The 27,314-nt window shown below is 35.5% G+C and overlaps 1 protein-coding gene across 6 annotated transcripts in view; it reads left to right on the top strand.

Annotated features, from left to right (window-relative positions):
- ZNF638 (zinc finger protein 638) overlaps positions 1-20,374 on the top strand; it is a 121,970-nt gene extending 101,596 nt beyond the window's left edge. For all 6 annotated transcript variants that reach the window (XM_012750062.2, XM_012750066.2, XM_012750065.2 and 3 more), the window contains 8 exons: positions 2,051-2,088; positions 7,952-9,176; positions 9,829-9,894; positions 11,219-12,158; positions 13,019-13,123; positions 16,459-16,560; positions 18,437-18,555; positions 20,056-20,374. In XM_012750062.2, coding sequence (XP_012605516.2) covers positions 2,051-2,088; positions 7,952-9,176; positions 9,829-9,894; positions 11,219-12,158; positions 13,019-13,123; positions 16,459-16,560; positions 18,437-18,555; positions 20,056-20,121 — 2,661 coding nt within the window. In that variant the 3' untranslated portion in view covers positions 20,122-20,374. The remainder of the gene's footprint in view (positions 1-2,050; positions 2,089-7,951; positions 9,177-9,828; positions 9,895-11,218; positions 12,159-13,018; positions 13,124-16,458; positions 16,561-18,436; positions 18,556-20,055) is intronic.
- Positions 20,375-27,314: the final 6,940 nt, after the last annotated feature.

Below are 27,314 nucleotides of genomic sequence, written 5' to 3' on the forward strand. Positions count from 1 at the left end.
GTGGTTTCTGGAGCAATATAAACTTGTCTAAATGAAAATAAATTGAGGTTTAATTTTGAAAAATGAAACATGCACTCTGATATGATACTTATTGACATGTGTATAGTGACTTCATATGTGTAACATAATTGCAGAGACTACTTTGAAGCCATTTTGGCTTTCTCCTGGTGGAAAGAAATTTGTGTATTCTTTTATTTGCTTATATTTGTTATAAATTCTGTTCTTTTGTAAGAAGTAAGATTTTACAGGTTCTTGGCTTTCACAGTAATATATACAGGGAAGCTATGAATAGTCCACCTGTGAAAGAATTAAATTCAGACTAAAATGTTTTCTCTTTCCATTAGTTTCATTGTATGCCAGTATCAGGAGGGAAATGATAGGGCCTTATATTAGGTGTCTGTATGTTTTTTGTTAAATTGCCAAAAATCTTGCACTAGCTGAAGGAAAAAAGAACATTTTATCATCTAAATCAGAATAAAATAGGGTACCTGTAAGTAAATGTACTATGATAGGTACTGATCTAAGCACAAATTTGAGTGGCTTATTTTACCTGATACTCTTAGGGAAATTGAAGTTTTTGTGTTTTTCTCCACAGAACATTGCATTTTAAAAAATTTATCATTGATATTTTTCAAGTTATTAGTTGTGTTCAACTAAGCTCTGAATTATGGTAAACACTGTATAGAAATTCTTCCAGATATACAGTCCAGAATTCTTAGAGTTAAAGAAAATGAAACAAGTGAAAATTCGTGAAACATCTGTCTGAGTTGATACTTTATTTTCCAAGCCCTACCCAGAGCTTCATTCTTATAGTTTATTAAGTTGGAGAGCACATTTGGTTAATTAAAAAAGATGTAGCTGTGCTCCATTTTTGTTCTGACAGTGTCTGTTTTGCTACTGTTTAAAATGAATTCATTATCAACTCTAGATTATCCTCCTAACATCCCCTATTTTTGTTACCTGAAGCATTCCTTCCTGGTATAATGTAACCTTTATTTCTGCATCTATATTTAGTCAACATACGAAGCATGCAGTACTTCTAAATACTGAAAACTAGTATCTGCATCTTTAATCTCTTGATTATGAAAATACTTAACTTCAAAATTAAGTAGTAATGAGAGTGGGTCTATACGTAATAATGTAATATGTGTCCATAACTTAACACATTCAAAAGTTAGTTTCTTAGGCTGTGCACAGTGGCTCACGCCTACAATCTTGGCACTCTGGGAGACCAAGGCGGAAGGATTGCTTGAGCTCATGAGTTTGACACCAGTCTGAACAAAAGCAAGACCTGTCTCTACTAAATCCTCTCTAGACACATTATCCAATTTCTTAAAGTACTATTCTCAATTTTTAGTCTGACAAAATTTTTCTTGAAAATTTTAACCCAGAGAACAAATGATTCACAGAAAAGGCCTTTCATTTTATGTATAAGCTCCAAAGGGCACCTATTTTTGCCATTTTGTTTGCTGTTGTGTCCCAAGTGCCTAGGATAGTGCTTGGTACACAGACACAGGACTTTTTACTCTAGCTTCATTTTTGGGCCCCAGAACATTGCTTTCTTGGGGGCTCAGATAAATATTTAAAAGGATTATTAAATTTTATCAAGCATTTCTAGGTGTTTTGAATAGGAAGCTTTTTAAGTCAGCTGGTCTCCCTTATAAATAGAAGTCTTTTTTTAAATTCCAAAAGGAAGATGTTGATATTTCAAGTTTATTGCTTTTATTCTAAGCAAAAGGATGGTATTTCCAGGCTTTTAAAGTTACAAGAATTTCTCATTTATGTTAAGATTAAGGAAACTTATTTTTCTCATAAATTGCTGTATGTCAGTTACTCTGTATAACCTAATTTAGGGAACTTAAGTTAAGGAGAAAAAAAATTGAGAACCTGATAGGTGTGTGGACACTGAAAACTAGCTGTTCTTACAGATTTTTAAGGTGTGTTCTTTTTTTGTTGTTAGCTCAGATTTTAACCAAAAACATTGTGTTGATGGGTTAAATATTTTAAATCCAGCAGAATAGCCTCTAATTAGATGTTGATTATATTACAGATGCAAACTGAAAAAGACTCTGAACTAGGAAAAGAAAGGTATGTTGCTTTAAGTTTACCAACATTTTTGTATACTATTTAGTTACTGGATTTTATTTCTGTATTTTATAGTAATTGTGCATGTGTAGGGAAAGTTCCTGTTTTTTTACATGTTTATGTTGTATATGTATGAGCGTGTGGTTTTTCTTTTTTGTTGTGTTTGATGTAGGGGTTTGGTTTTGTTTTGTTTCTGTCTTGTTCAGGTATTTACTAAATATTTAGAAAAACTACATATAAAAACACAGTTTGAATTAAATGTACAAATATGACTTCTTTAGAAAATGTTTTGCTAAAACTCAAACTCAACTCTGTGATCAGATTTATATTCTCTTTGTTAGTTTTTCTATTTTGGAATTCTATTCTAAAATAATTAAACACAATAGTAAAATTTTAATCTTTTAAAATTTAGGCCAGGCGTGGTGGCTCACGCCTGTAATCTAGCATTCTGGGAGGCCAAGGCGGGCGGATTGTTGGAGGTCAGTAGTTCAAAACAAGCCTGAGCAAGAACAAGACCCCGTCTCTACTATAAATAGAAAGAAATTAATTGACCAACTAATATATATAGAAAAAATTAGCCAGGCATGGTGGCGTATGCCTGTAGTCCTAGCTACTCTGGAGGCAGAGGCAGAAGGATTGCTTGAGTCCAGGAGTTTGAGGTTGCTATGAGCTAGGCTGATGCCACGGCACTCACTCTAGCCTGGACAACAGAGTGAGACTGTGTCTCAAAAAAGAAATAAAATAAAATAAAATTTAATTAGCATAAAAAATTATTTTCATTGTGTATTTTGATACTTCTAAAAAATAACTGAGATGGGGAGAAGGGATATTTGTCACAAAAAAATTGTGTACCCTGCTTTGTACTATCAGAGAATGAAAGCTTGTTTTTAGAGTCTACATAAACTAGTGGCTCACAGCCTTGCTTTGACTACATAGAGTACACCCTTTCCTTAGTAACTTTCTCATTCTGATGGATACCCTCCTTGTCACCACCTCTATCCCACCAACTAATAACCTGCTTTCAGTGTTCTTCATTGTGAATCACTGATTTAGAATATTTCTTTTTCCCTCCTGTATTCTAATTCATTCATATTTGTTACTCCACGCTCTAAGAGTATATTTGAAATAGCAGTTTGAAAGTGTTGAAATATGGAAAGTTTATCTGATGCACTAATTTTAAGATGCCTGAAAAACAAATGTCTTATAGATTTTTTTCTCAGTAATTCTATAAATAAGACTTTATTAGATGATTTAAGAGTACATTAAAATATATCAGTAACTCTAAGCAATAGGTTTACTATATTTGTCAGCACAGACTTTTTAAAGTCGTACATCTTCATATCATTCTACATGCCTAAGAAACAGTACCACCAGCAATGTTTGCTATAAAAGCCCATAAAGGACCTTGTAAATAACAATGCCACAGGTAGCAATATAGACCTGCAATTTGGCTGCAGTAACTCTGTGGCTGGCAGGTAAGTAAATTGACTCTTCTGAAAATCCATTTTATTTTATTTATTTATTTATTTTGAGACAGAGTCTCACTCTGTAGCCTGGGCTAGAGTGTCATGTCAGCAGCCTAGGTCACAGCAACCTCAAATTCCTGGGCTCAAGGGATCCCTCTTGCCTCAGCCTCCCGAGTAGCTGGGACTACAGGCATGCGCCACCACAGCCGGCTAATTTTTTCTATATCCATTAGTTGGCCAATTAATTTCTTTCTATTTATATTAGAGTCAGGGTCTCGCTCTTGGTTAGGCTGGTTTCAAGCTCCTTACTTTGAGGGATCCACCCACCTCGGCCTCCCAGAGTGCTAGGATTCAGGCAAGAGCCACAGTGCCTGGCCTGAAAATCCATTTAAATATTCGACAAAGTTTTATTTGTTTTTTTTTGAGACAGAGTCTCACTCTGTTGCCTGGGCTAGAGTGCTGTGGTGTCAACCTAGCTCACAGCAACCTCAAACTCCTGGGCTCAAGCAATCCTCCTGCCTCAGCCTCCCGAGTAGCTAGGACTACAGGCATGCGCCACCATGCCCAGCTAATTTTTTCTGTATATTTTTAGTTGGCCAATTAATTTCTTTCCATTTTTTAGTAGAGATGGGGTCTCGCTCTTGCTTAGGCTTGTTTCCAACTCCTGACCTGGAGCAATCTGCCTGCCTTGGCCTCCCAGAGTGCTAGGATTACAGGCATGAGCCACAGCACCCGGCCTGACAAAAGTTTTTTGGAGGTCTGCAAAAAAAGCTGTTATCTGTAGCAATAGCAGTTGACATTGTTTATCTCTCATTGTTTAGATGTATCTTTTAAAATCAAATATGTTTCTTAATTTACAGTTATTCAACCTTATAAAATTAATTTTTAAATTCTATCACTAATATCCTCTTAAGTCCAGAATACTTCACATTTATTTTATTTTTTTTTATTTATTTTTATTTTGGCATATTATCGGGGTACAAATATTAAGTTTATGTATATTGCCCATGCCCCCCTCCCCCCTCCCCTGCCAACACTCGATAAATGTTATTCCTATATGTCCATTTAAATGTTGATCCGCTAATACCAATTTGCTGGTGAGTACATGTGGTTCCACATTGCTTTTAGAGTAAACTGATACTAAGAAAATACTATGTGGTGGTGTTTTCTAGAGACAGGATCTCGTTATGTTGCCCAGGTTGGCCTTGAACTCCTGGGCTCAAGCAATCCTCCTGCCTCAGCCTCTAGAATAGCTGGGACTATAGGAGCATGCCACTTTACCTGTCTTGTTTTTTGTTTGTTTGTTTAACAAAGCACTTGCAGTTGTCAATTCATCATGAATATGATTCTTTTTTTTTTTTTTTTTTTTTTTTTTTTTTTTTTTTTTTGAGACAGAGTCTCACTTTGTTGCCCAGGCTAGAGTGAGTGCCGTGGCGTCAGCCTGGCTCACAGCAACCTCAATCTCCGGGGCTCAGCGATCCTACTGCCTCAGCCTCCCGAGTAGCTGGGACTACAGGCATGCGCCACCATGCCCGGCTAATTTTTTCTATATATATTTTTAGTTGGTCAATTAATTTATTTCTATTTTTGGTAGAGACGGGGTCTCGCTCAGGCTGGTTTTGAACTCCTGACCTTGAGCAATCCGCCCGCCTCGGCCTCCCAACGTGCTAGGATTACAGGTGTGAGCCACCGCGCCCGGCCTGATTCTTTTGTTTATAATTAATGTCAACTACTTAAAATATATTATTCTTATTTAGAGGAAATCTCATGTGGATACATTCCTAATTTAATAGTCCACATTATGCCAGTACTCATCCCCTTTACATGTAAACAGCCTTTATTTATCATGTGATTAAGCCACTAAATAAGGATGCTAGATGAAATTTTCCTAATTCATTGATGTCGAAAATACCCGGTGGGCCTCTGGAATAAACACTAATCTTTAGTATTGTGAAATCCCAGCTTAAGTTTCTCAAGATGTGTTGCCTTACAGTGTTAACCTGTGTTCTCATACCCAACTTTTGTTGTATACTTTTTGTGAAGGTTTTGAAATTCTGGTATTAATGATGTATTAGAACAGGATAGGGGAGTAGAAAATTAGATCTGAATACCTTACTGGAAGCCTTTTTTGTGCCATTTCCCAGAATATGGCTATTTGTTTAGAAAGACTGATTATTTAACTCTGTTAATAATGTCATTTATTTGACGTCTCAAACTGTCTTTCCAAGCTAACTTGATCAGTTCCCCTAATTAGCCAGAAAACAGATACTAACTTTTGATAAATGATTTCTGTGAAGAAAGCACTAGAATTTTTAAAGACCAGCACACAAGGACAAATTTTGAATTAAACTATTTTTCCAAGTAGATCTATGTTCTCTGTTTCAAGTGCAGAATTACATAGTGATTCATTTTATTTAAATAATAATAACTTTTACTATTGAGAAACTTTAAATATGGTAAAGGAGAAAGTCTTAGTATATCCTTGAGCCAGGAATCAAGATCTCCATTGTTCTCCTTCTAGCCCCATAGATGCTTATTTTATATAGCTCTAATTTTAGAAAGCCTTTTAGGTTAATACTTAACTACAATAATGAGACAGAAATATGAATTTATTCTTCATTATTGGATATGGGTTTTTTAATTTGAAAACAAAGTTTATGTTTTGAGAAATAATACGTAGCTGCTGTAACTTTGTCATTTCTTTTTCTTTGTCATATTTGTACTTAGCCACAAATTTTATTTTGAGTTGTTCTAAGAATTTAGAATGCCTAAAATCAGCCATTTGCACTTTGAATATGAGACATGAATTATTTTAAATAAAAATCTTTTCAGCATACACAGGGATAGCTTGCACAACTAATAGAATATGTATTGATTAACATCTAAGGTTACTGGCTGTTGAACCTAAAATAAATTCCTCAAACTCACTGGTTTGGCTATTTTTGATCAAGAGGTATTTCTCTGATTTGGTAGAAAATTTTTCTCCGTTGGAAGGTCAAACTTACCATCTTTGAGAGGGCTGGGGAAAGAACCAGTTTATTGGCTCAAATGATTAGACCCTGATGTACTTGCACTTACTTTTTCTATGCTAATAAAATATAATCAAGATCTCAGGACACAGGTACACATCATTTTGCATTGTTAACTAAAGGATATATGGGCCATGCTTTGGGAAGCATGTCAAAGGGGATGACTTATTCTTTCCTTCCTTAAAAATTAAGAAAACATAGCTCTTAGTATGAGGTATTGACAGGTTTGGTCACTTTCTGGTGTGTTTCTCCAACCTGCTCTTCTAATGTAATTATGTGAATATACTTGTTAAGCTTTGATTTGTGTTGATAGCATGCTGGACATGGTTTTAGGAGCTAAAATTTTCCTTATTATTCTCCAGAATAATCTCTGATTTATAGACCATTAGTGTAAAATAGTTTATTCTGTGTCTGCCTCAGTGAAAGTAGTGGATTATAGAATCACAGATGTTTTGTTTACTTTGGATTTAAAAAGACCATGATGAGATAAAATCAATGACATATACTTGGCCAAGCATGTTCTCCATTTTTTCTGAAAAATGTTACTTAAAAAATGATACTGGAATTTTTTCTTATCCTCTGTAATCAGAAAGGTTTCTTTTTAACATATTGCTTATTATAGCTAAAGGCATACATTTATAATAAGACTGTATGTTCATGTTAAGGTGATTCTATCAGTTTCGCCACTAACTTTAAATCTCCAATAGAGTATTTAAAGAATACTTTTAAAGAAAGTTTTCGTTTAAGTGTTAATACATACAGTTCTTGGGAAATTAAAAACAAATCTGTTTGACATCAAAAAACTAAATAAAAGAGATAATATGGTTAAGAGTGTGATCTTTTCCCTCTACCAGTTACTGTTTATGTTTTAAAAGGTTTACTTATAAAATTTTAATGCATGTATCATTAGTTTCATTGTAGAACTGTACACATGTAATATTTTGTTATTTCAGTCATCACTGTTGGGGATAGGACCTGATAATTGAGGTGTCTCAAATTCACATCTGGCCTTTTGATGTCAGGTATAAACTTGACAAAGGAAGGACAAAATTGGTTGTAACTCACATGAGTAAAAGGAGCAAATTGGTGGTCATAGTTTTGCTCCTGTTTACTTTGAGTTAGAAATCTTCAGTGAGATGGAGGATCTCTTTAAAAATTTTATATTATTTACATATTTGCGTCAAAACATATAAACCATTTTAATGCCAATGGGCTGGATTTCCCAGTGCTTATTACTAATGCATCAGGAAGTCTTAACAATTGGCATCAACAGGATTATTTATAATGGTTGAATTCTCATCATAGTTTGATTTTTGTTTGTGTTTTTGTTTGTGTTTTTTTGTTTGTTTGTTTATTTTTAAATACTTTTAGCCCTGACTTGAAAAACAGTCCAGTTGATGAAAGTGAGGTGCAAACAGCAGCTGATAGTCCCTCTGTTAAACCTAATGAGGTTGAAGAAGAAACTACTCCCAACATTCAAACAGAAACTTTGGTACAGCAGGAAGAGCCTTGTGAGGAAGAACCTGAAAAAACATTGTGTGACACTGACTTTGTTATTGAAACATTGGAAGTTGAAACTGAAGGAAAGGAGGTCAAAGTGGAAATTCCTTTTGTAGAATCCACTCCAGCTAGTATTGAATTATTCACTGAAAATATAGAGGAGTCTGCTTTAAATCAGCAGGTATATACCAGTGACTTTGAGAAGGAAGAGGTAGAGATTGTTAACCCTGAAACAGAATTATCACTATCTGACAGTGCATTTGTAGAAGAAAGGAACAGCAAAGGAATTCTAGAAGAATCTCCATCTGAAGCAGAAGATTTCTTTTCTGGAATTACACAGTCTATGGTAGAAGCTGTCAAAGAAGTAGACAAACATGAAACTGTTTCAGAAATACTTCCATCTACTTGTATTGTGACCTTAGTACCAGGAATTTCTACCGGGGATGAAAAGACAGTGGGCAAAAAGGGTATTTCTGAAAAAAGCAACATGGATGAAAAAGAGGAGAATGAATTTCATACCAAAGAAACCAGAATGGATCTACAAATAGGAACAGAGAAGGCTGAAAAGAATGAAGGTAGAGTGGTTCCAGGGAAATTGGAAAAGATTATAGCAGCAGTGAAAGAAAAGCCTGCAGAAAATACTGAGATCAAGGCATACCCAAATAAAGGAGTGGGTCAGGCTAATACAACTGACGAAACTAGTAAAACTAGTATGCTGGCTGTATCGAATGTATCCAGCAGTAAATCAGGCATCAAGACTGCTATGGTCACTTCTCTTAAGGCAAAAGCTACAGCTTCAAAAATTGAAACTGAAAAAAGTTTTCTGAAATCTATGCTCAGAGATCAAATAAATGCTGAAAAGAAACTTTCAGCCAAGGAATTTGGTCTATTTAAACCTGCAAGTGCCAGGTCAGGCTTGGCAGAAAGCAGCAGTAAATTCAAACCCACTCAGAGCGGTGTTACCAGAGGAGGCAGTGGAAAGATCTCAGCCCTGCAAGGCAAGGACTCTAAACTGGATTACAGGGATATAACAAAACAATCTCAGGAAACAGAGGCTAGACCTTCCACCATGAAACGGGATGACAGCAACAATAAGGTGAGGAGGGTAGGAAGAATGGCTCAGTGTGTCTTTGGAGTGATTAACTCTGCTGCTGTAGCTATGGAGTAGGAGATGTAATTCTGTTTCGTACTTTCGTCTCCTCACTTAACCTCCCAAGCTCCCATTTCCCTTTCTTAAACGATTACATTGATTTAAGCCAATGGACATTTAGAATATTAAGTTCAAGTTCATAATTTATTAACAGGTTTGAAAAGCATTATTTGTATAAAATTTGGTCAGAAATATAACTGGTTTTTAAAAAAGTCTTCAGCAAATCTCCTATGGTCATTTACCACTCTGCTTCTGAATGGGAAACTGTTTTCTCTTTTAAATTGAAGCTTCCTTTATCAGGTCACTGATTGCCCAACTTAGACATTGTGGGAAGAAAAGATCAGTAAAACTAAATTTAACTACAACTTTTAGAGACGATGCCTATACTGTTTGGGAAGAAAAGATCAGTAAAACTAACTACAACTTTTAGAGACGATGCCTATACTGTCAAGTGACTGTTGACTTAATTTTGTATACTGTTAAATATTTGCATAATCACCTGTATTTGGGTAATGTTTGCTGTTTAAGTCCGTTTTTTAGAACCTTAATAACCTGGTTGTAAATTCTGTTTTTCTGTATTTCTTATTTAATATTTCAGACTTCGGCTGGGCAAAACACTAAGAATTCTAAAAGCACCACTAGTAGAAGTTCCAAAGCCAAAGAGGTAAAAAGTAATCCACTAACACTAACCCTTCTTTTCTATTCTTCCATAGCATAGTTCATCTACATTAAAATAGTTAATAGAAATGTTTAGGGAGTGAGGTATAGAGCAGGGGATAGGAATCAGGTGGGGGCTTTTTTTGACCCTAACCCCAATCCTACCACTAATTCCTTTTTTGACCTTGAGCTAGCCTTAAATAGTTTGTGTTCTTGGTGTAGGGCAATACGTTACACAAAGAGAGAAAGGGATTAGTATGGGAAAATACCTACAATCTCATATTAACAGAAACAGGTTAATGACACACACATATAAATTATATATATATAAAGGAGATTGGCATTTTACTGGAATTGTCCCACTTTTGTTGAACTTTGAAAGAGGTTATCCTTTTGGCTCTAACCTTACTGGATGGTCTCTAAGATTTACTTTCCTGGTACTGAATTCTGTTGCCCAGCACACATCTTGTATTTTATATTTGGTTATTTGTTATTTTAGGTTTTTACCATTCATAGAATATTTTTTTAGTCATTCACTTTTTTTTTTTTTTACCTTGTAGGGATTGGCTTTGGGCCTATTTTGTTGAAGCAACGAGAAATGTTAATAGTTTAAAACAGAAGTAAGGATTATGGTTAATTCTATTTGCTTAATAAGTTGATAATACAATTGCTTATAGATTTTCTTCCCCAAAATTACTGGATATATATTTTTTTATTACTGGCTACATATTCTTACGTCATTATTGTATATACTAGCAATTGACCCTTGACAACATACTAAATGTGTAGGAGTCCTATTGGGAATCTATTTTCTTTACTATTGGCACCATTTTTCAAATTACAGATTTTATTTTTTTTTCCAAAAATATTAGGTTATGTTAGGTATTAAGTCTTAGTGACAATTTTTCATATAACTGTCTCAAAATATAAACATATCTTAGCATTATATATCTTAAAATGTATTCTACATATAATCAATTTATGTAACATGAAATAGTAATTCTTTATATTATTTGACAAATTCTTTAAATGTAGTGTTTTTGTGGATTATATTTCAGAACTCATCATTTAAGAAATAAGTATAATCTTATTGAAATTAAGTAAAAGTGGAATTAGAGTTATGTTAGGATTTACCTTTGGCATTTTCTTTGTGAATTATACCTCATTGATTTGTGGGGCTTTTAAAAAAATATAACTCTAATTTTAGGTTTTAGAAAACTTTGCACTGAAATTCTCACAAATTATCTGTGTGCACATGTACTGTGACTATTTGGAACCTATCCAGTGGTCAGTGTTTTTTCTCAATCCTATGATTTTTAACTTTCCAACAGGAAACATTATTTCCATTTAATTTGGATGAATTTGTTACTGTGGATGAGGTTATAGAAGAAGTGAATCCTTCTCAAGCCAAGCAGAATCCAATAAAGGGAAAAAGAAAAGAAGCTCTCAAAAATATTCCTTCCTCTGAACTGAACTTAAAGAAGAAAAAGGGGAAAACTTCTACCCCTCGTGGTGTGGAGGGAGAATTATCTTTTGTAACATTAGATGAGATCGGGGAAGAGGAAGATGCAGCTGCACATATAGCACAAGCTCTAGTCACTGTGGATGAAGTAATTGATGAAGAACTGAATATGGAAGAAATGGTAAAAAATTCAAATTCACTTTTTACATTAGATGAATTAATTGACCAGGATGATTGCATTTCCCACAGTGAACCTAAAGATGTTACCATTCTGTCAGTGGCTGAAGAACAAGATCTTCTCAAACAGGAACGCTTGGTAACTGTGGATGAAATTGGTGAGGTAGAAGAGCTACCTTTAAATGAGTCAGCAGACATAACTTTTGCTACTTTAAATGCTAAAGGAGATGAAGGAAATACTGTAAGGGGTTCCATTGGGTTCATTTCTTCTCAAATGCCTGAAGACCCTTCTACTTTAGTTACTGTAGATGAAATACAGGATGACAGCAGTGATTTGCATTTAGTAACTTTGGATGAAGTAACTGAAGAGGATGAAGATTCTCTGGCTGATTTTAACAGCCTTAAAGAAGAGCTTAATTTTGTTACTGTTGATGAAGTCGGGGAGGAAGAGGATGGAGACAGTGATTTAAGAGTTGAATTAGCACAAAGCAAAAATGACCATCCCACAGATAGAAAGAAGAGAGCTGTGGACACAAAGAAGACAAAATTTGAAGCCTTGTCCCAAGTGGACCCTGTAAATGAGAATGTTATGGAAGAAGATCTAAAAACCATGATTGAAAGACACTTCACAGGTAGATACTCGGAAATGGTAGTTTTTCTGTATATGAAGGATTACATTTAAAATTAATTTTAAAATACATGTTGCAGCATTACCAATGATTTCACCATGTATTGATATTAGAAGCCGACAGACAGTTGTAGCCAGTAACGTTTTTCAAAGAAATGTGTGGAAGTTTCACAAATTTTTAAGTTACAGACCAGAGCTTGCTCTAAGTTACTATACTTTAAGAAAGGAAGACAAAACCAGAAAACAAACTACATTAACAAAATTAGAATTGGAATGAAAAATGATATATTTGTATCATGGGGGAAAGACAACCTTTAATATGCAGAAGGATGTTTACACCTGATTGCCTGAGTTCTTGCCTAGACTTAAAATTTAGAACATTTCATAGGCATACTATTTTACTTTAATATTTTGATGGTAGAGAATAGTAGGGCAGCTCACTTTCAGGACTTGAGGAAGATAATAATTTCCATTAAGAAAATCTGAAAAGATTTAACCCAACTAAGAATAAGATATTATGATATTTGTATAGACTTATGTAACAAATTAGAAAAATTTTCATAAGACACCTTGGGAAAAGAGGGCAGGAAGATATAGTTGTTTGGAAAGCAATAAATGGAAACATAAAAGGAAAATGTTTAGACTAAACTGAATATGTTTATAGAATTCTATTTTATATTAGAAATAGGCCTCCTTCCCAGATTTGAGTATTATTTACAAAATAGTAACTTGTTGAAATTATTATTCAGATAATATCTTTTTTTTTTTAAGACAGCTATAAGGCATAGATAGATAATATCTTTAAAGCAATTTAAATACTGTAAATTAGACTTTAAAACAATAAATTAGACTTTCTTTTTAAAGCTAAAACACCAACCAAGAGAGTTAGAATTGGGAAAGCACCACCATCAGAAAAAGCTGTCGTGACAGAACCAGCAGAAGCTGAAGAGGACTTCCAAATGAGTGAAGGTAAAACAGTATTGTTGGAGTGGGGAAGAGAGTTACACAACGTGAGGTGGTGGTTGAAGTTTCAAAGATCTACCATCGGAAAAGAAAGTAGAAAAACAGTGAAACAGAGCAAGGGTGGAATAAAGCAAAGTTACAATTATTAGATCTGGATAAGATTTTGATCTTTGTAATTAGGGAAATAATGTATCATAGATATTAGAATGTAACAGATATGTGGAAATGGTCTTCAAAAGGTTGTTCTGGCTATTTTGCAGCTTCAGATAGAAATCATATTTTAACTAGTTATTTGTGGGACCAGATTCTTTGTTTTGTGGATGCTTCCAAGCAGCCAGTGAATAGATAAAACAAGATATCTTAATAGCATTAATAAATTAAGTTGAAACAAATAAGGAAGTGTCTGGCAAGGGAGAATACTTTAGTCACTCAATAAATATTTGTCATTGTGTCCATTAGACTGGACATTGTCCACAACAGAATGTTTAAAGGGGAAGAAAAAAGAAAAGCACATTTCTTCAAGGAGTTTATTCAGAGAGGTAAAACAAAAAAACATCAGCTTACCAATATCCCTTAAATAGCACCATAAGGGTATCCCTTTTACCATTTTCTCTGGAACTTGCTTTCCTATCCTATCTTCTTTTTTTTTTTTTTTTTTTTTTGAGACAGAGTCTCACTCTCTTGCCTAGGCTAGAGTGCCGTGGTGTCAGGCTAGCTCACACAACCTCAAACTCCTGGACTCAAGCAATCCTCCTTCCCTAACCTCCTAAGTAGCTGGGACTACAGACATACACCACCGTGCCCGGCTAATTTTTTTCTATTTTTAGTTGTTTGGCTAATTTCTTTCTATTTATAGTAGAGACTGGGTCTCGCCCTTGATCAGGCTGATCTCAAACTCCTGAGCTCAAGCAGTCCTCTTGCCTTGGCCTCCCAGAGTGCTAGGATTACAGGTGCGAGCCACCACGCCCGCCCCTATCCTATCTTCTCTAAGGAAAGGGTATCAACTGTGATTCAGTCCAAGAAGTTCATTGAATCTGATCTCAGGTTTGGCCCTCACTGCTGCTCCCAATATATCAGAGGTCTCCTTTACTATATCCTAATCAGGTGTAATATGGGCCTTTTTTCCTTTTATATATCACCCCTAGCCCATTTTTCTCACTGGATAACCTTGCTTTCATTTTCATCTACCAGAAGAAATGTAGGCTTTCCTGTCCGCCATCTTGTATTTTACCTACGTTGGCTCTTTAGGTATAAAATACAGCCAGATCTTTCCCATTGAAAAAAAAAATCCCCATAACCTTGAAGTCTCACTTTTCTCTTTCTCTTTAGAGTAAAGAATCTAGAAAGAACCACCTACTTTTACTTCCTTATTTCCCATTGGATTATGTATATTTTGGCTTCTTTCTCTATCATCTTTCTGAAATTGTTGTTGATGAACCCCATTTAGTTGTTCTCAAACTTGATATTTTTAAGTATTTTTCTTCTTAATGCAGTCTTACTTGACTTTTCTGCATCATTTGTTACTATTGGTTACACCCTCTTTCTTGAAGCTCTTTTCCATGATCAAGTCGGTATTTATTCCTCCTCCTTTGTCTGTGCTTTTCCATAACCAGTTCTTGATACCAAGCTACAGTTAGTAGTATAATAATCTGACTAAAAGCTCTAAGCATGATTTTATGAGCTATTTTTCCCCAGATTTCTAATGATAGGACAGAACTTTGGCACCAATATGCTAATAAGCACTACCACATCTCAACTGGGCAATATAGAAAGGATAATTATTTACTGCTTATGTAACGGTATATTTCCATTAATGGATAATATGTTTGACAAAAGGACCTACCTTAAGAAAAAGTCAATTTTACATACAATTTAAAACTTTAATGATTGCTTTTAATCTAGTTTAATTATATAATTTTTATATATTTTACTTAAATAAATGTTCCTTCAGAGTAGCAGAGGCAGACATGTTTGAAAAGTTTATTACTGGACTTGGCGGCTCACGCATGTAATCCTAGCACTCTAGGAGGCCGAGGTGGGAGGATTGCTTGAGGCCAGGAATTGGAAACTAGTTTGAGCAAGAGTGAGACCCCATCTCTACAAAAAAATGAAAAAATTAGCTAGGCATGGTGGTGTGTGCTTGTAGTCCCAGCTGCTTGGGAGGCTGAGGCAGGAGCATCGCTTGAGCCCAGGAGTTTGAGGTTGCATTGAGTTGTGATAACACCACTACACTCTATCCCAGAAGACAGAGCAAGGCCCTATCTCAAAAGAAAAACAAGTGTATTACTCTGGTGAGGAAGTACACTATTGTAGGAAGAGACTGGAGGCAAAGAAACCAGGCTGTTTTAACCATCAAATTAAGAAAAAAGAGACAGCCTCTTTTTTTTTAATTAACTCTGGGACTTGACCAGTAAAATGTGAGGAATAAGAGAAGAGTAAGTAATGATTTCAGAGTTCCTAGCTAGCCCTTTATATTTGGCAAAGAATAGCTCAGGTGTATGGAGGGAGCACTGAACTTGAAATCACAATCTTGGCTTTATTTTGTGGTGCTAACTAGCTATGTGGCCCTGGGCATATCAGTTTATTATTTCTTTTGATTTTGCTTCATCTGTGAAGAAATGGGAATAATAATGATTTGACCTACCTATCTCACATGAGATAAAAGCTAAATGACTGGTAAAAGGGATTTTTCAAGTATTATGTAACAGTAAGGTATTTCAGCTATTGAAGATAACCAAAATTGCTTAGAACCAGTTTCTATTTTCATCTGTCCCCAAGACCATAGTATGTATGTATGTATGTATGTAATCTGCTGACACTGAGTGCTTCTTTCTTGTTATTTGCTTTGCTGGGCTTTAATATTTGTAATTTTATTTGTGATTCTGTCTAAGGGTCTTAGGCTATCAATTAGGCTCAATTTTCTAAGTTGGAGGGGTATCCGTACAGGGCCCTAGAATTATTCTCTGCTGCTATCCTTGCCCTTAATCCCTACTCTCAACTCAGCACCTTGCATATGCAAGTCTCTTGCCAGTAACTACAGAACTTGAACTTCTTACATTACCTAACTACATTACTAACACAAAAATTTTGTATTACTCAGTTTTAGCTCCATATTCCTATATCCATTTAATAAATCTAAACAGATTTACCCACTTATTCCTTACATCAAAGAATCATGGAGAATATTATGTTATGAGTGGTCAGATGGAATTAACCAAGGGAGGTTTTCTTTGAGTTGTAAGTTAGTCTTTAAAGGTAAGGATTATTCAATGTTAACTTCTCAAAGTCTATAAATCCATTTTGAATAGCTTTTTTTCCCTTGAAAAATTTAATGATTTTAGCTGATGAAGAATCTGGATTAAAGGATTCGGAACCAGAACGAAAACGCAAGAAGATTGAGGACTCTTCTTTAGACGAATCAGTGGCACCTGATGTCCCTGAAGGTAAAGTAAAAGTGACATTTTTTCCCTATCCAGATGAAATAAAAACTCAACACCAGTAAGTATTCTGTTGTTTATATGAATAATTGGGTAACCTTGCTTAGATTGTCATTTTAGAATAGAAATTAGCAAGTTTTACACATTGGCATTTCTGAAGACAGTTTACTAGGCTGTTTTTACCTGATAAGGATATTTTTATTGCAGTCTTTTTTTAGAGATAGAGTCTCACTTTGTTGCCCGGCATAGACTGCCGTGGTGTCAGCCTAGCTCACAGCAACCTCAAACTCCTGGGCTTAAGCGATCCTCCTGCCTCAGCCTCCTGAGTAGCTGGGACTACAGGCATGCGCCACTATGCCTGACTAATTTTTTCTATATATTTTTAGTTGGCCAATTAATTTCTATTTTTAGTAGAGATGGGGTCTCGCTCTTGCCCAGGCTGGTTTTCGAACTCCTGACCTTGAGTGATCCGCCCGCCTCAGCCTCCCAGAGTGCTAGGATTACAGGTGTGAGCCACCGCACCTGGCCAATTGTAGTCTTGAAGTCTGGGACGTATCTCTTTTATTCCTGGTGTTTTCTTTGCCACTCTGGTGAGAATTGAGTTATACTTGCCCAGGCAGAAATTCCAGTTAAGCAGAACTTAATGAAAAGCTTATCTAGGGCCGAGTGTGGTGGCTCACGCCTGTAATCCTAGCACTCTGGGAGGCCGAGGCAGGCAGGTTGCTCAAGGTCAGGGTTCGAAACCAGCCTGAGCAAGACCCCATCTCTATCAAAAATAGAAAGAAATTAATTGACCAACTAAAAATATATATACAAAAAGTTAGCCGGGCATGGTAGCACATGCCTGTTGTAGTCCCAGCTACTCGGGAGGCTGAGGCAGTAGGATTGCTTGAGCCCAGGAGATTGAGGTTGCTGTGAGCTAGGCTGACGCCAAGGCACTCTAGCCTGAGCAACAAAGTGAGACTCTGTCTCAAAAAAAAAAAAAAAAAAAAAAGCTTAACTAGCTGACTTTGTTCATGGCCAGCCAAGGCGAACTTGAAGGGCGGTTCCTGTTTGTTTAGCCGGCATACTTCTCAAGCAGACAGTTGTCCATCATTCTGCCTTTTCTCCCTCTTTTAATGGGGGATTCCTGAGGTTTATTTCAAACCACCAGATATCTTATCCAATGACTGGCTGTTCTGAACTGTTGTTGAACAGTTCTTTTTTTTTTTTTTTTTTTTTTTTTTTTGAGACAGAGTCTCACTTTGTTACCCAGGCTAGAGTGAGTGCCGTGGCGTCAGCCTAGCTCACAGCAACCTCAAACTCCTGGGCTCAAGCGATTCTGCTGCCTCAGCCTCCCGAGTAGCTGGGACTACAGGCATGCACCACCATGCCCGGCTAATTTTTTCTATATATATTAGTTGGCCAATTAATTTCTTTCTGTTTATAGTAGAGACGGGGTCTCGCTCTTGCTCAGGCTGGTTTCGAACTCCTGACCTTGAGCAATCCGCCCGCCTCGGCCTCCCAGAGAGCTAGGATTACAGGCGTGAGCCACGGCGCCCGGCCGAACAGTTCTTTTTTATACGAAGATTCTCCATGGGAATATATTACGCTTTCAGTATACCAGTGCAGTGGCACATTCTGACATTCCCTGGAGACTTTGGAATATTGTAGAATTTGTTAAAAAATAAAGATTTATATTTTGTGATTAAAGTTATTACTCTTGGTCCCTAAATGTATAGCAGTATGTACTGTGCTTGTATTTAAGTATATACTGTTCTTAGTATTTTTGTCATAAACATGACAGATGTTTATGACATCTAAACAGATAAATTGATTAACACAACTGTAGATAAATTATTGTTAATTTTCCTCCTTTCTCTTCTCTCTCCTTGTCCTCTAGATTTAGACTTTCTTGTACCGAAGGCTGGATTCTTTTGTCCAATTTGTTCCCTCTTCTACTCAGGTGAAAAAGCAATGACAAATCACTGCAAGAGTACACGTCATAAGCAAAATACAGAGGTAATTTTTTTATTCATAACTCATAAAATCTTTAGGTGCTATTGTCTTGTACTCAAACTATTTTTAAGTATCTACTCAAAATGTACATTTTTCCCCTTGGGAAACTTTGATTGTTTATACCTATTTATTCTTCTTAAGTCCACAATCCTATTCTCTTCTTTACTGTCCCTTGCCAGTAATTTCTAGTTCTTATTCTTTTTACTTTAATAGTCACACTTGCCAGAATAGATTCTGTAGATCACTGGTCTCATATGACACTCCATTATTAAAGTGTGAGAACCTGCACAGTCTGATGCCTTCTTACAGAGTCTTGTACATGTTAGCATATGAAAGTTTTTGAATAGTCAGAAGAAATCCTACCTAACATTATGCAACCCATTTTTCAGCTTGTTTAATCACATGACCTTTTTTAAGTTGTACATATCTTTAGAAAGTGCTACTCTAGGGAATTATCAGTAGCCATAGTTGAAGCAATGGTTCTGATACCTCCTGAATGTTTGAGAGTTGTTTTATATATCCTCTCTATTTGTGGCACAAATACTCATCTAACATTTATTGAGCTGTTATGTACTAGAAGCTCATTTAATCCCATCATAAACTTTATGAGGTAGGAATTATCACTTCCAATCTTAAAGATGAGGAAACAGACTTAAGGAGGTTATGTATCTAAACCTAGGGTCACAAAGCTAGTTAGTAGCAGACCTAGGATTTGAGCCCAGCTCTCTTTTAGTCTAGGCCCAAGCCTAGAATTGTGCTATGCTACTTATGCTCTTAGTTTATCATGTCATTTTTCTATTTAAAATCTAGTGGCTTCATATTACACTTGGACTAATAATCAAACTTCTTATTGTGGGTCTATAAAAGCCTACGTGATCTGATTCTTTTCTACTTCTCTGAACTCAGTTTTTTATTGCTCACTATGTTTCAGCTTTTCTGGATCTCTTATGTTTCTCATGCGTGAGAGATGATTTGCTCCCTTTGCACCTTTATATTGCTATTCCTTTGCCCCTTCCCAAACTTTATTTGCATGGCCATTTCTTCTTCATCCTTTCAGTCTCAACTCAAATATCACCTACCCAGAAAGGCCTTTGCTTAAGAAATACCTAGCTAAAGTGGAGCACTCCCTCCTACCCCAAGAAAAGTTCCACCTCATTAGTTACCTTGTATTTCCTTTTAAAGTGCTTACCACCACCCCAGATTATCTTCTTTTATTGTTCCTCTTCCTCTATTGAGATGTAAGCTCTGTGGTATAAAGGGCTTTATTTGTCTTGTTGACTACTGAATCTTTAAGCACCAAGCCTAATGTCTGGTGTATCATAAGTATCAGATGACTGATGAATGAAAGGATGGAATGTTAATATAAGGCACTATGTTTCTAATCTTTATTTTGTAGGATCTGGCTTTTTAAAATTGTAAATGCAGTGAAGTACATTTAATGTGTGGCACACACACAAAAATAATATCTAATGAGTATTTTATAATGTGAATTGCTTTTAACAGAAGTTCATGGCCAAGCAAAGAAAGGAAAAGGAGCAGAATGAGGCTGAAGAAAGAAGCTCTAGGTGATTGGGGAGAAGGGGAAAGAATGCACTAGAAATTTGTTTAGGGTCCAGTTGATTTGTGTATTTTTGTTATCATTTAATTTGTAATTTTTGTTTCAGAAGCAAATATTCATGTTGTACAAATTTCTGATTGCCCTTGATGTAGAGAGACTGATGGGGAATGTATGATGGGTTTGATTTTTATATCAAATCATCAGGCATGGAGAAATATCTTTTAGAAGTGTTAAAATAAATGTTCCTACTGTATATTTAAAATACCATCTTGTGTTTGTGGCTGATTTATTAAAGACTTACTTGCCTCTGATTGCAGACAAAGTTCTTTTCTATAACCCAGGTGTCCTCAACTACAGCCCGTGAGCCACATGCAGCCCGCCAAGGACATTTATCCGGCCTGCTGGGTGCAGCCGACTTGTCCCGGGCCCACAGTGCGCATGTGTGGAATGTGCACCACACTCTCCAACTGCCCTTCAACGGTCTGAGGGACAGTGAACTGGCCCTCTATTTAAAAAGTTTGAGGACTCCTGCTATAACCTGTGAATTGGGATATTTGGGGATTCTTCATGTATTACTAGAAGTCATACCATAACAGTATTTTACTTTGCTTAAACCATCCAGGTACATACAAGTCAAAGCTTAAAACTCAATTTTTCTCAATAAAATTATAACATGTTTGGTCCAGGTAGGTTTGAGTAAAACTTTCTTTTAAATGTGTTGGGAAGATACTTTTTCTCCTGGTAACACCTACCAGGACCCATTTAAAGTAGCATCTGGCATGTCATCATTATCTTGAATCTGCAAAGCAGCCTTTACTTCCTGTGGGCCACCAAAGTAGCCTTTGAAACCATTTGAATTATTATTAAATATGTTTATAAGAAGTTGTAAAGGTCCAAAAATGACTTGAATGGATTGTTAGTAAGTGGTAGACATGGCTCTACTGTAAGTTTTTAGATTAGGCCATACTTCAGACCTAAGTCTGCTGACTTTGAATTGTTTTAGTATCTGATTCCTCAGCTCTCCTAAGATTAGAGTGTAGCAATTAATAAGAATGGAGGGAAACAACAACAAAAAATCTTGCTTTTTTAGATCTCTTACCTGCATCACAGCACAAGAGTTACCTCACAGCAAGAAGTAGAGTGAAGAACAAAAAGCAGCAGCTTTATCTCCCACCAAACACACTACACTACACATGTTCTTCAGGCTTAGCCACAAGCTGAGCAAAATTTTAAAATACCATAAGCCACAGATAAGGGAGTAGGGTGAGGAGAGAAGTGGCTTATGAGTGTCGAGAGTCTGTTGGGATTACAACTACTTAGGTAAATGAGGTAATAAAGGGGGAGAAGAGCTAGTTTGGAGAATAAGGTATCAGCAAACTAATTTCCTTCAAATTAATTATCTGAAAAAAGGCTATTTACTCTTTTGAAATTGGGATTCTAAATTAAAATAAGAGACCTGCTAAAGCATGAAAGTGTGGTAGGGATGATTTTTGTGCTTCATCCTAGTGAATGATACTGACAGTTAACTGAATATTGTAAATGTTCCTCTCTGGTGCTTTTTGCACTTAATGCTGGTAATTTTTAATCAGAGGGCTGCAAATTAGAAGATTTTTGTGAGGTTTTCTAAAAATAAATCTGTTATTTTGCATATAATTTTAGAATTGTTCTTGATGTTTTCAGAAAACCTTGAAATACCTCCCTCCTTTAGTCATACCACTCATATGAAATGTCATATATGGCAGTGTCTGCTTATTAGTTGGTTTAGGGATATAATTTGGACTGTAGTTTAAAGTTTCTATTGTTTCATCATCTAGACACCAAAGCAAAAAGAGATGTCATTCAACATGACCTCTATAAAAGTTTTTAGATTTTACTGCCCTTTCTGGCATAGAATGCTATGGAAACTTGCCTCTGTGAAACTGCTTTGTTTGATTTTTGTTTTTGAAACAAGGCCTTGCTCTGTTGACCAGGTTAGAGTGCAGTGGGATCATTATAGGCCATTGCAGTCTCAAACTCGTGGGCCCAAGTGATTTTCCTGCCTCAGCCTCCCAAGTAGCTGGAACTACAGGCACCTCCCACCATACCCAGCTAATTTTTCTTATGTTTTTGTAGAGATGGGGTCTTGATATATTGCCCAGGCTGGTTTCTAACTACTGCTGGCCTCAAGCAGTCCTCCTGCCTTGGCCTCCCAAAGCACTTAGTGTTACAGGTGTAACACCACTCCCAGCCCTGAAACTGCTTCTTTTTAATTTGTTTAAAAAAAAAACAAACTTATAGGGGAGTCATGTTTTTAAAACTTAAAAACTTTAATATTTATTATTTGTGGAAAATACCAAGTGTACTAGTTAAAAAGACACAATAGGATAATTTACTCTCATATACTAATTACCTAGTTTCAACAATTATCAACTCAAAGCCAATCATAACTGTTCCTACTCCCAACTCTCATATTATTTAAAGTAAATTTCAGCATGTTATCTTACTCATAAATTGTTCATTGTGTATATCTAAAAGGTAAGGATTCTTTTTAATGTAACCAACACCATTAAAAATATTCCTTATTTATACAAAAATTGAGTTCAGATTTTCAGCTGTTTCATAAAAGGGTTTTTTGGTTTGTTTTACTATATCTCAAACCAGATAGAGATGCGATCTGTATGTACATTGTGACTGGCTGATGGGTCTTTTAAATTACATTATTAATATTAAATATTTAGGTTCTTTTCTCTGGTGATTTATTTGATAAACATTTAGTTCTGCTAAGCAGTGCTGCTCAAAATGTCTTTGGACCCAGTGCCAATCCACAAACATTGATACCAGTTTGTGGTGACTTAAGTATAGAAATTGAGAGTGTTTAGAAACGTTTTGATAGTGATTTTATGTCTGCCGAATGTAACAATAAAAAATTAGGTTTTATATGTTTTTGTGTCATTCTATTTTTAAAATATTTTGCAAAATTATTCTGTGATAGAATGAAAATTAGAAAGAAAAAAATAAACTGATCGAGCACATAGTTTGAGAAGCACTGCTGACAGGTTTCACATGGTCTGTATTTTATTTATTGGAATCCTGTAGTAGCTTTAGCATGTTCATTGTCCTCTGTATAGCTTATAAATTGGTAGTTGGATGTAGATACTTGATTAGAATTGGGGGATATTTTTTCCTTTTCTTTATGACAAAACTGCTTTAGGCAGTGTTGTGGTTTTCCTGGTGAGGAGGCACAAAATGTCTGATTGCTTTCTTTGGGATGCTTTTCCTTTATTTATCTTTTTTTTTTTTCCAGAAAGGGTTGATTCATTGACATTCACCAACTGTTGATAAATTCTTTATTAATTTGAATTTGTGAATTTTAACATTTGATATATTAGTTTTGTTTTTTTTTTTTTTTTTTAAAGCTAGTCAAGCGTGGTTGTGGGGGGAGACAATGTTAAATCAGCTTAACAATAACCCACAACCCTCGGACCAACTGATATATTAGTTTTATGCTCAGATTGTCTTTTTTTTTTTTATTTGACTCCTCATGCCTTTTAACATGACACTACTAGTTTCCTTTTGTTTTTTCTTTTTCTTTTTTTTGTTAGAGACAGGTCTTGCTGTGTCACCCATGCTGGAGTGCAGTGGCATGATTATAGCTCACTATAACCTCAACTTGGCTCAGGCAGTCCTCCCATCTCAGTGGCAATCATCCCATGTATCTGGGTCTACAGGTGTGCACTACCGTGCCCAGCCAGTTTCCTTAGTTGCTTTACTGTCTGTATGTCAAGATATTTCAGGCTAATGTTGTACATGTCCTTCCCCAGACCTGTCCTTCCCCACCTGTTTCTCTAAGGAACAGTGGATAATTAGGGGTATTCATTGCTTCTAGGTTGATCATTGCTTTTCAGTGGATAAAACTTGGAAGTGCATGCTTTGTTTTTCAGATAAAATGCATCATTATTATATTGATTCTTCCACTTCAAATTCACAACTTTAGGGTTTGTTTTTTTTTAATATACCTCTTTTAAATCTAGATCTTCTGTGTCCTGTGTCAGGAATTTCAATTCTCAAGGACACCAGGATGATAGAATTAAACTGTAACAAAATTGCTTAGCTTTATCTCACTTTTCACGTACCAGTCAGAATAACAATTGCCAAGACTATAACCAACAATGTGATATTGAAAAGCCCCCCAAAATTTTTTTTCAGTTTTGCCTTTATTTCATCCTTGGGGAATATCCCAAGAATGAAATAACATATATATATCCTTGGGATATACATTCAAATTCCAGGACTTTAAGGTCACTTGGAATAGTTCTTTTAGTTGCTATGCAACCATCTGGATTCACATTGAGGTTCATTTAAACAACACCATTAATCAATAGTATCTAATTGATGTTTATAGAATATGCTGGGCAACAGCAAAATATACATTCTTTTTTAAGCACTCATGGGGGACACACCAAGATAAACCATATCCCAGGCCATTAACAAAACAACACACACCTTAACAAATTTAAAGTAATTGAGATCATACAGAATAACTTCTCTTGCCATAATGGAATCAAACTAGAAATCAGTAACAATAGCAACAGGAAAATCTTCAAACACTTGGAAATTAAGCAGCAAACAGCACACTTAAAATCCATGGGTCATAGAGGACATCTCAAAAGGAAATTATATATATAGAATTGAATGAAAGTGAAAACAATGAATCAAAACTCTGGGGTGCAGCTGCTTAAGTTATTAAAGATCTCAAATCAATAATCGAACTTCCTACTTCACAAACCTAGAAAAGTTAGGACAAATTTAGAGCAAAATAAACCCAAAGTAAGCAGAAGGAAGGAAATGGTAAAGTGCAGAAATCAATGAAATTGAAAACAGGAAAACAAAAATTAATGAAACAAAAAGCTGATCCTTCAAAAAAATAAAATTGGTTAATCTCTGGCACTAGGATACAAGGGAAAAAAGACAAACCACTACTACGGATGAAATAGAGACTATCACAACAGATCCTGCAGCCATTAAAAGAATGAATACTATGAACAATTCTATTTGAATACAACTTGGTAGAAATTGATTAATTCCTCAAAAATTACTAAGTCCTAAAAGTTGGCCAAGATTAAGTAAAGAACTTGAATAATCCTAAAACCATTACAGATAGTGGATTTGTGGATAGGGTTGATTTTTATGCTCTCTTTCCCAGAAAATAACACTTCTCAACTCACTTATGAGGGATTTATTTTGAATGTGCAGGGATGTTCAATATTGGAAAGTCAGTGTAATCAATCCACCGTAATAATATTCTAAAGAAGAAAACCTTATGATGATAATCAATTCTTTCAGAAAAGGCATTTGACAAAATTCAACGCTTACTCATGTTTAAAATCTCTATACACCAAAAATAGAGAATAACATCCTCAACTTCGTGAAGAGGATCTACAAAGAAAATCTACAACTACTAATAGCATAATAGTGTTGAAAGTCTGCATTCTCTCTAGGATTGAGAACAATGAAAGGATGTCCACTCTTATCATTGCTAAGCAACATAATACTGCAAGTCCCAGCCGCTGCAATTCTAGGCTGGAAAAAAGACATACAGATTAGAAATGAGAAAATAAAACTCACTATTTGCAGACAACATGACTGTCTACCCAGGGAACCCCAAAACTAGAGTAATTGAATTCAATAAGGTTGAAGGATAGATCAACAGGCAAAAGTCAATTGTATTTTCTGTATACTAACAATAAATAGAAACCAAAATAACAAATGCAATACCATTTGCAATTGCACCAAAGAAAACTACTTAGGTATAAATGTACCAAAATGTGTAGATCTATGTGATGAAAATTATAAAATACTGATGGAAGAAATGAAAGGAGATCTAAATAAATGATTTATCATGTTCATGGTTTGAAAGGCTCAACATAGTATTCTCCCTAAATTGTTCTATAGGTTTAAGGCAATTCTACCAAAATCTCATATTTTTTTGAAGATACAATCTTATTCTAAAGTTTATATGGAAAAGGAAAGGCTTTAGAATAGCTAAAACAATTTTGAAAAAGAATAATAAAGTGGAATAGTGTATAGCTACTGTAATCAAGAACTTGTGGTATTGGCAGAGAAAAACAGATCGAAGGAATAGAATAGAAAACGTGGAAATATACACAGATATACCCATTTATTTACAAAGAAGCAACAGAAATTCTATGGATGAGGAATAGGAGCAGCCTTTTCTTTTTCTTTTTTTTTTTTTTTTGAGACAGAGTCTCACTTTCTTGCCCAGGCTAGAGTGAGTGCCATGGCGTCAGCCTAGCTCACAGCAACCTCAAACTCCTGGCTCAAGCAATCCTCCTGCCTCAGCCTCCCAAGTAGCTGGGACTACGGGCATTTGCCACCATGCCCGGTTAATTTTTTGTATATATATTACTTGGCCAATTAATTTCTTTCTATTTATAGTAGAGACGGGGTCTCGCTCTTGCTCAGGCTGGTTTCGAACTCCTGACCTCGAGCAATCCGCCCGCCTCGGCCTCCCAGAGAGCTAGGATTACAGGCGTGAGCCACTGTGTCCGGCCAGGAGCAGCCTTTTCAATAAATGATGCTGGCACAATGGGATATCCATCAGCAAAAAAAAAAACAACAAAACCTCAGCCTAAACCTCACACTGTATAAAAACTTAAAATGGACCATAGATTTAAAGATAAAACATAAAACTATAAGTAATTTCTGGAAAAGAGCTTAAGGGAAAATCTTCAGGATCTACAAGTTGGCAAATAGTTCTTACACTTGACACTAAAAGCACAATCTGGAAGAGGAAAAATGAACAAATTGGATATCATAAAAATTAAAATTTGTTCTGGAAAGACCTAGTTAAAAAGATGAAAAGACAAATTACAGCCGAGCAGAAAATATTTGCAAATCACAAATCCAACAAAGGCCTTACACCTAGCATATATAAAGAAGTCTCAAAACTTAACATTTAAAAATGGTCCAGTTTAAAAATCAGCAAAAGATTTAGACAAGATATTTCACTAAAGAAGATACAGAAAAAAATGTTCAATATCATTAGCCATTAGGAAAATGCAATTTAAACCACAGTGAGAGATCAATACACACCTGTAAGAATGGCTAAAATGAAAAATAGTGATAACACCAAATGTTGACAAGAACAGGGAGAAACTGGATTACTTGTACATTGCTGATGAAAATGTAAAATGGTACAGCCACT

This window comes from Microcebus murinus, chromosome 3 (genome assembly GCF_040939455.1).
Source record: "Microcebus murinus isolate Inina chromosome 3, M.murinus_Inina_mat1.0, whole genome shotgun sequence".
NCBI lineage: Eukaryota > Metazoa > Chordata > Mammalia > Primates > Cheirogaleidae > Microcebus > Microcebus murinus.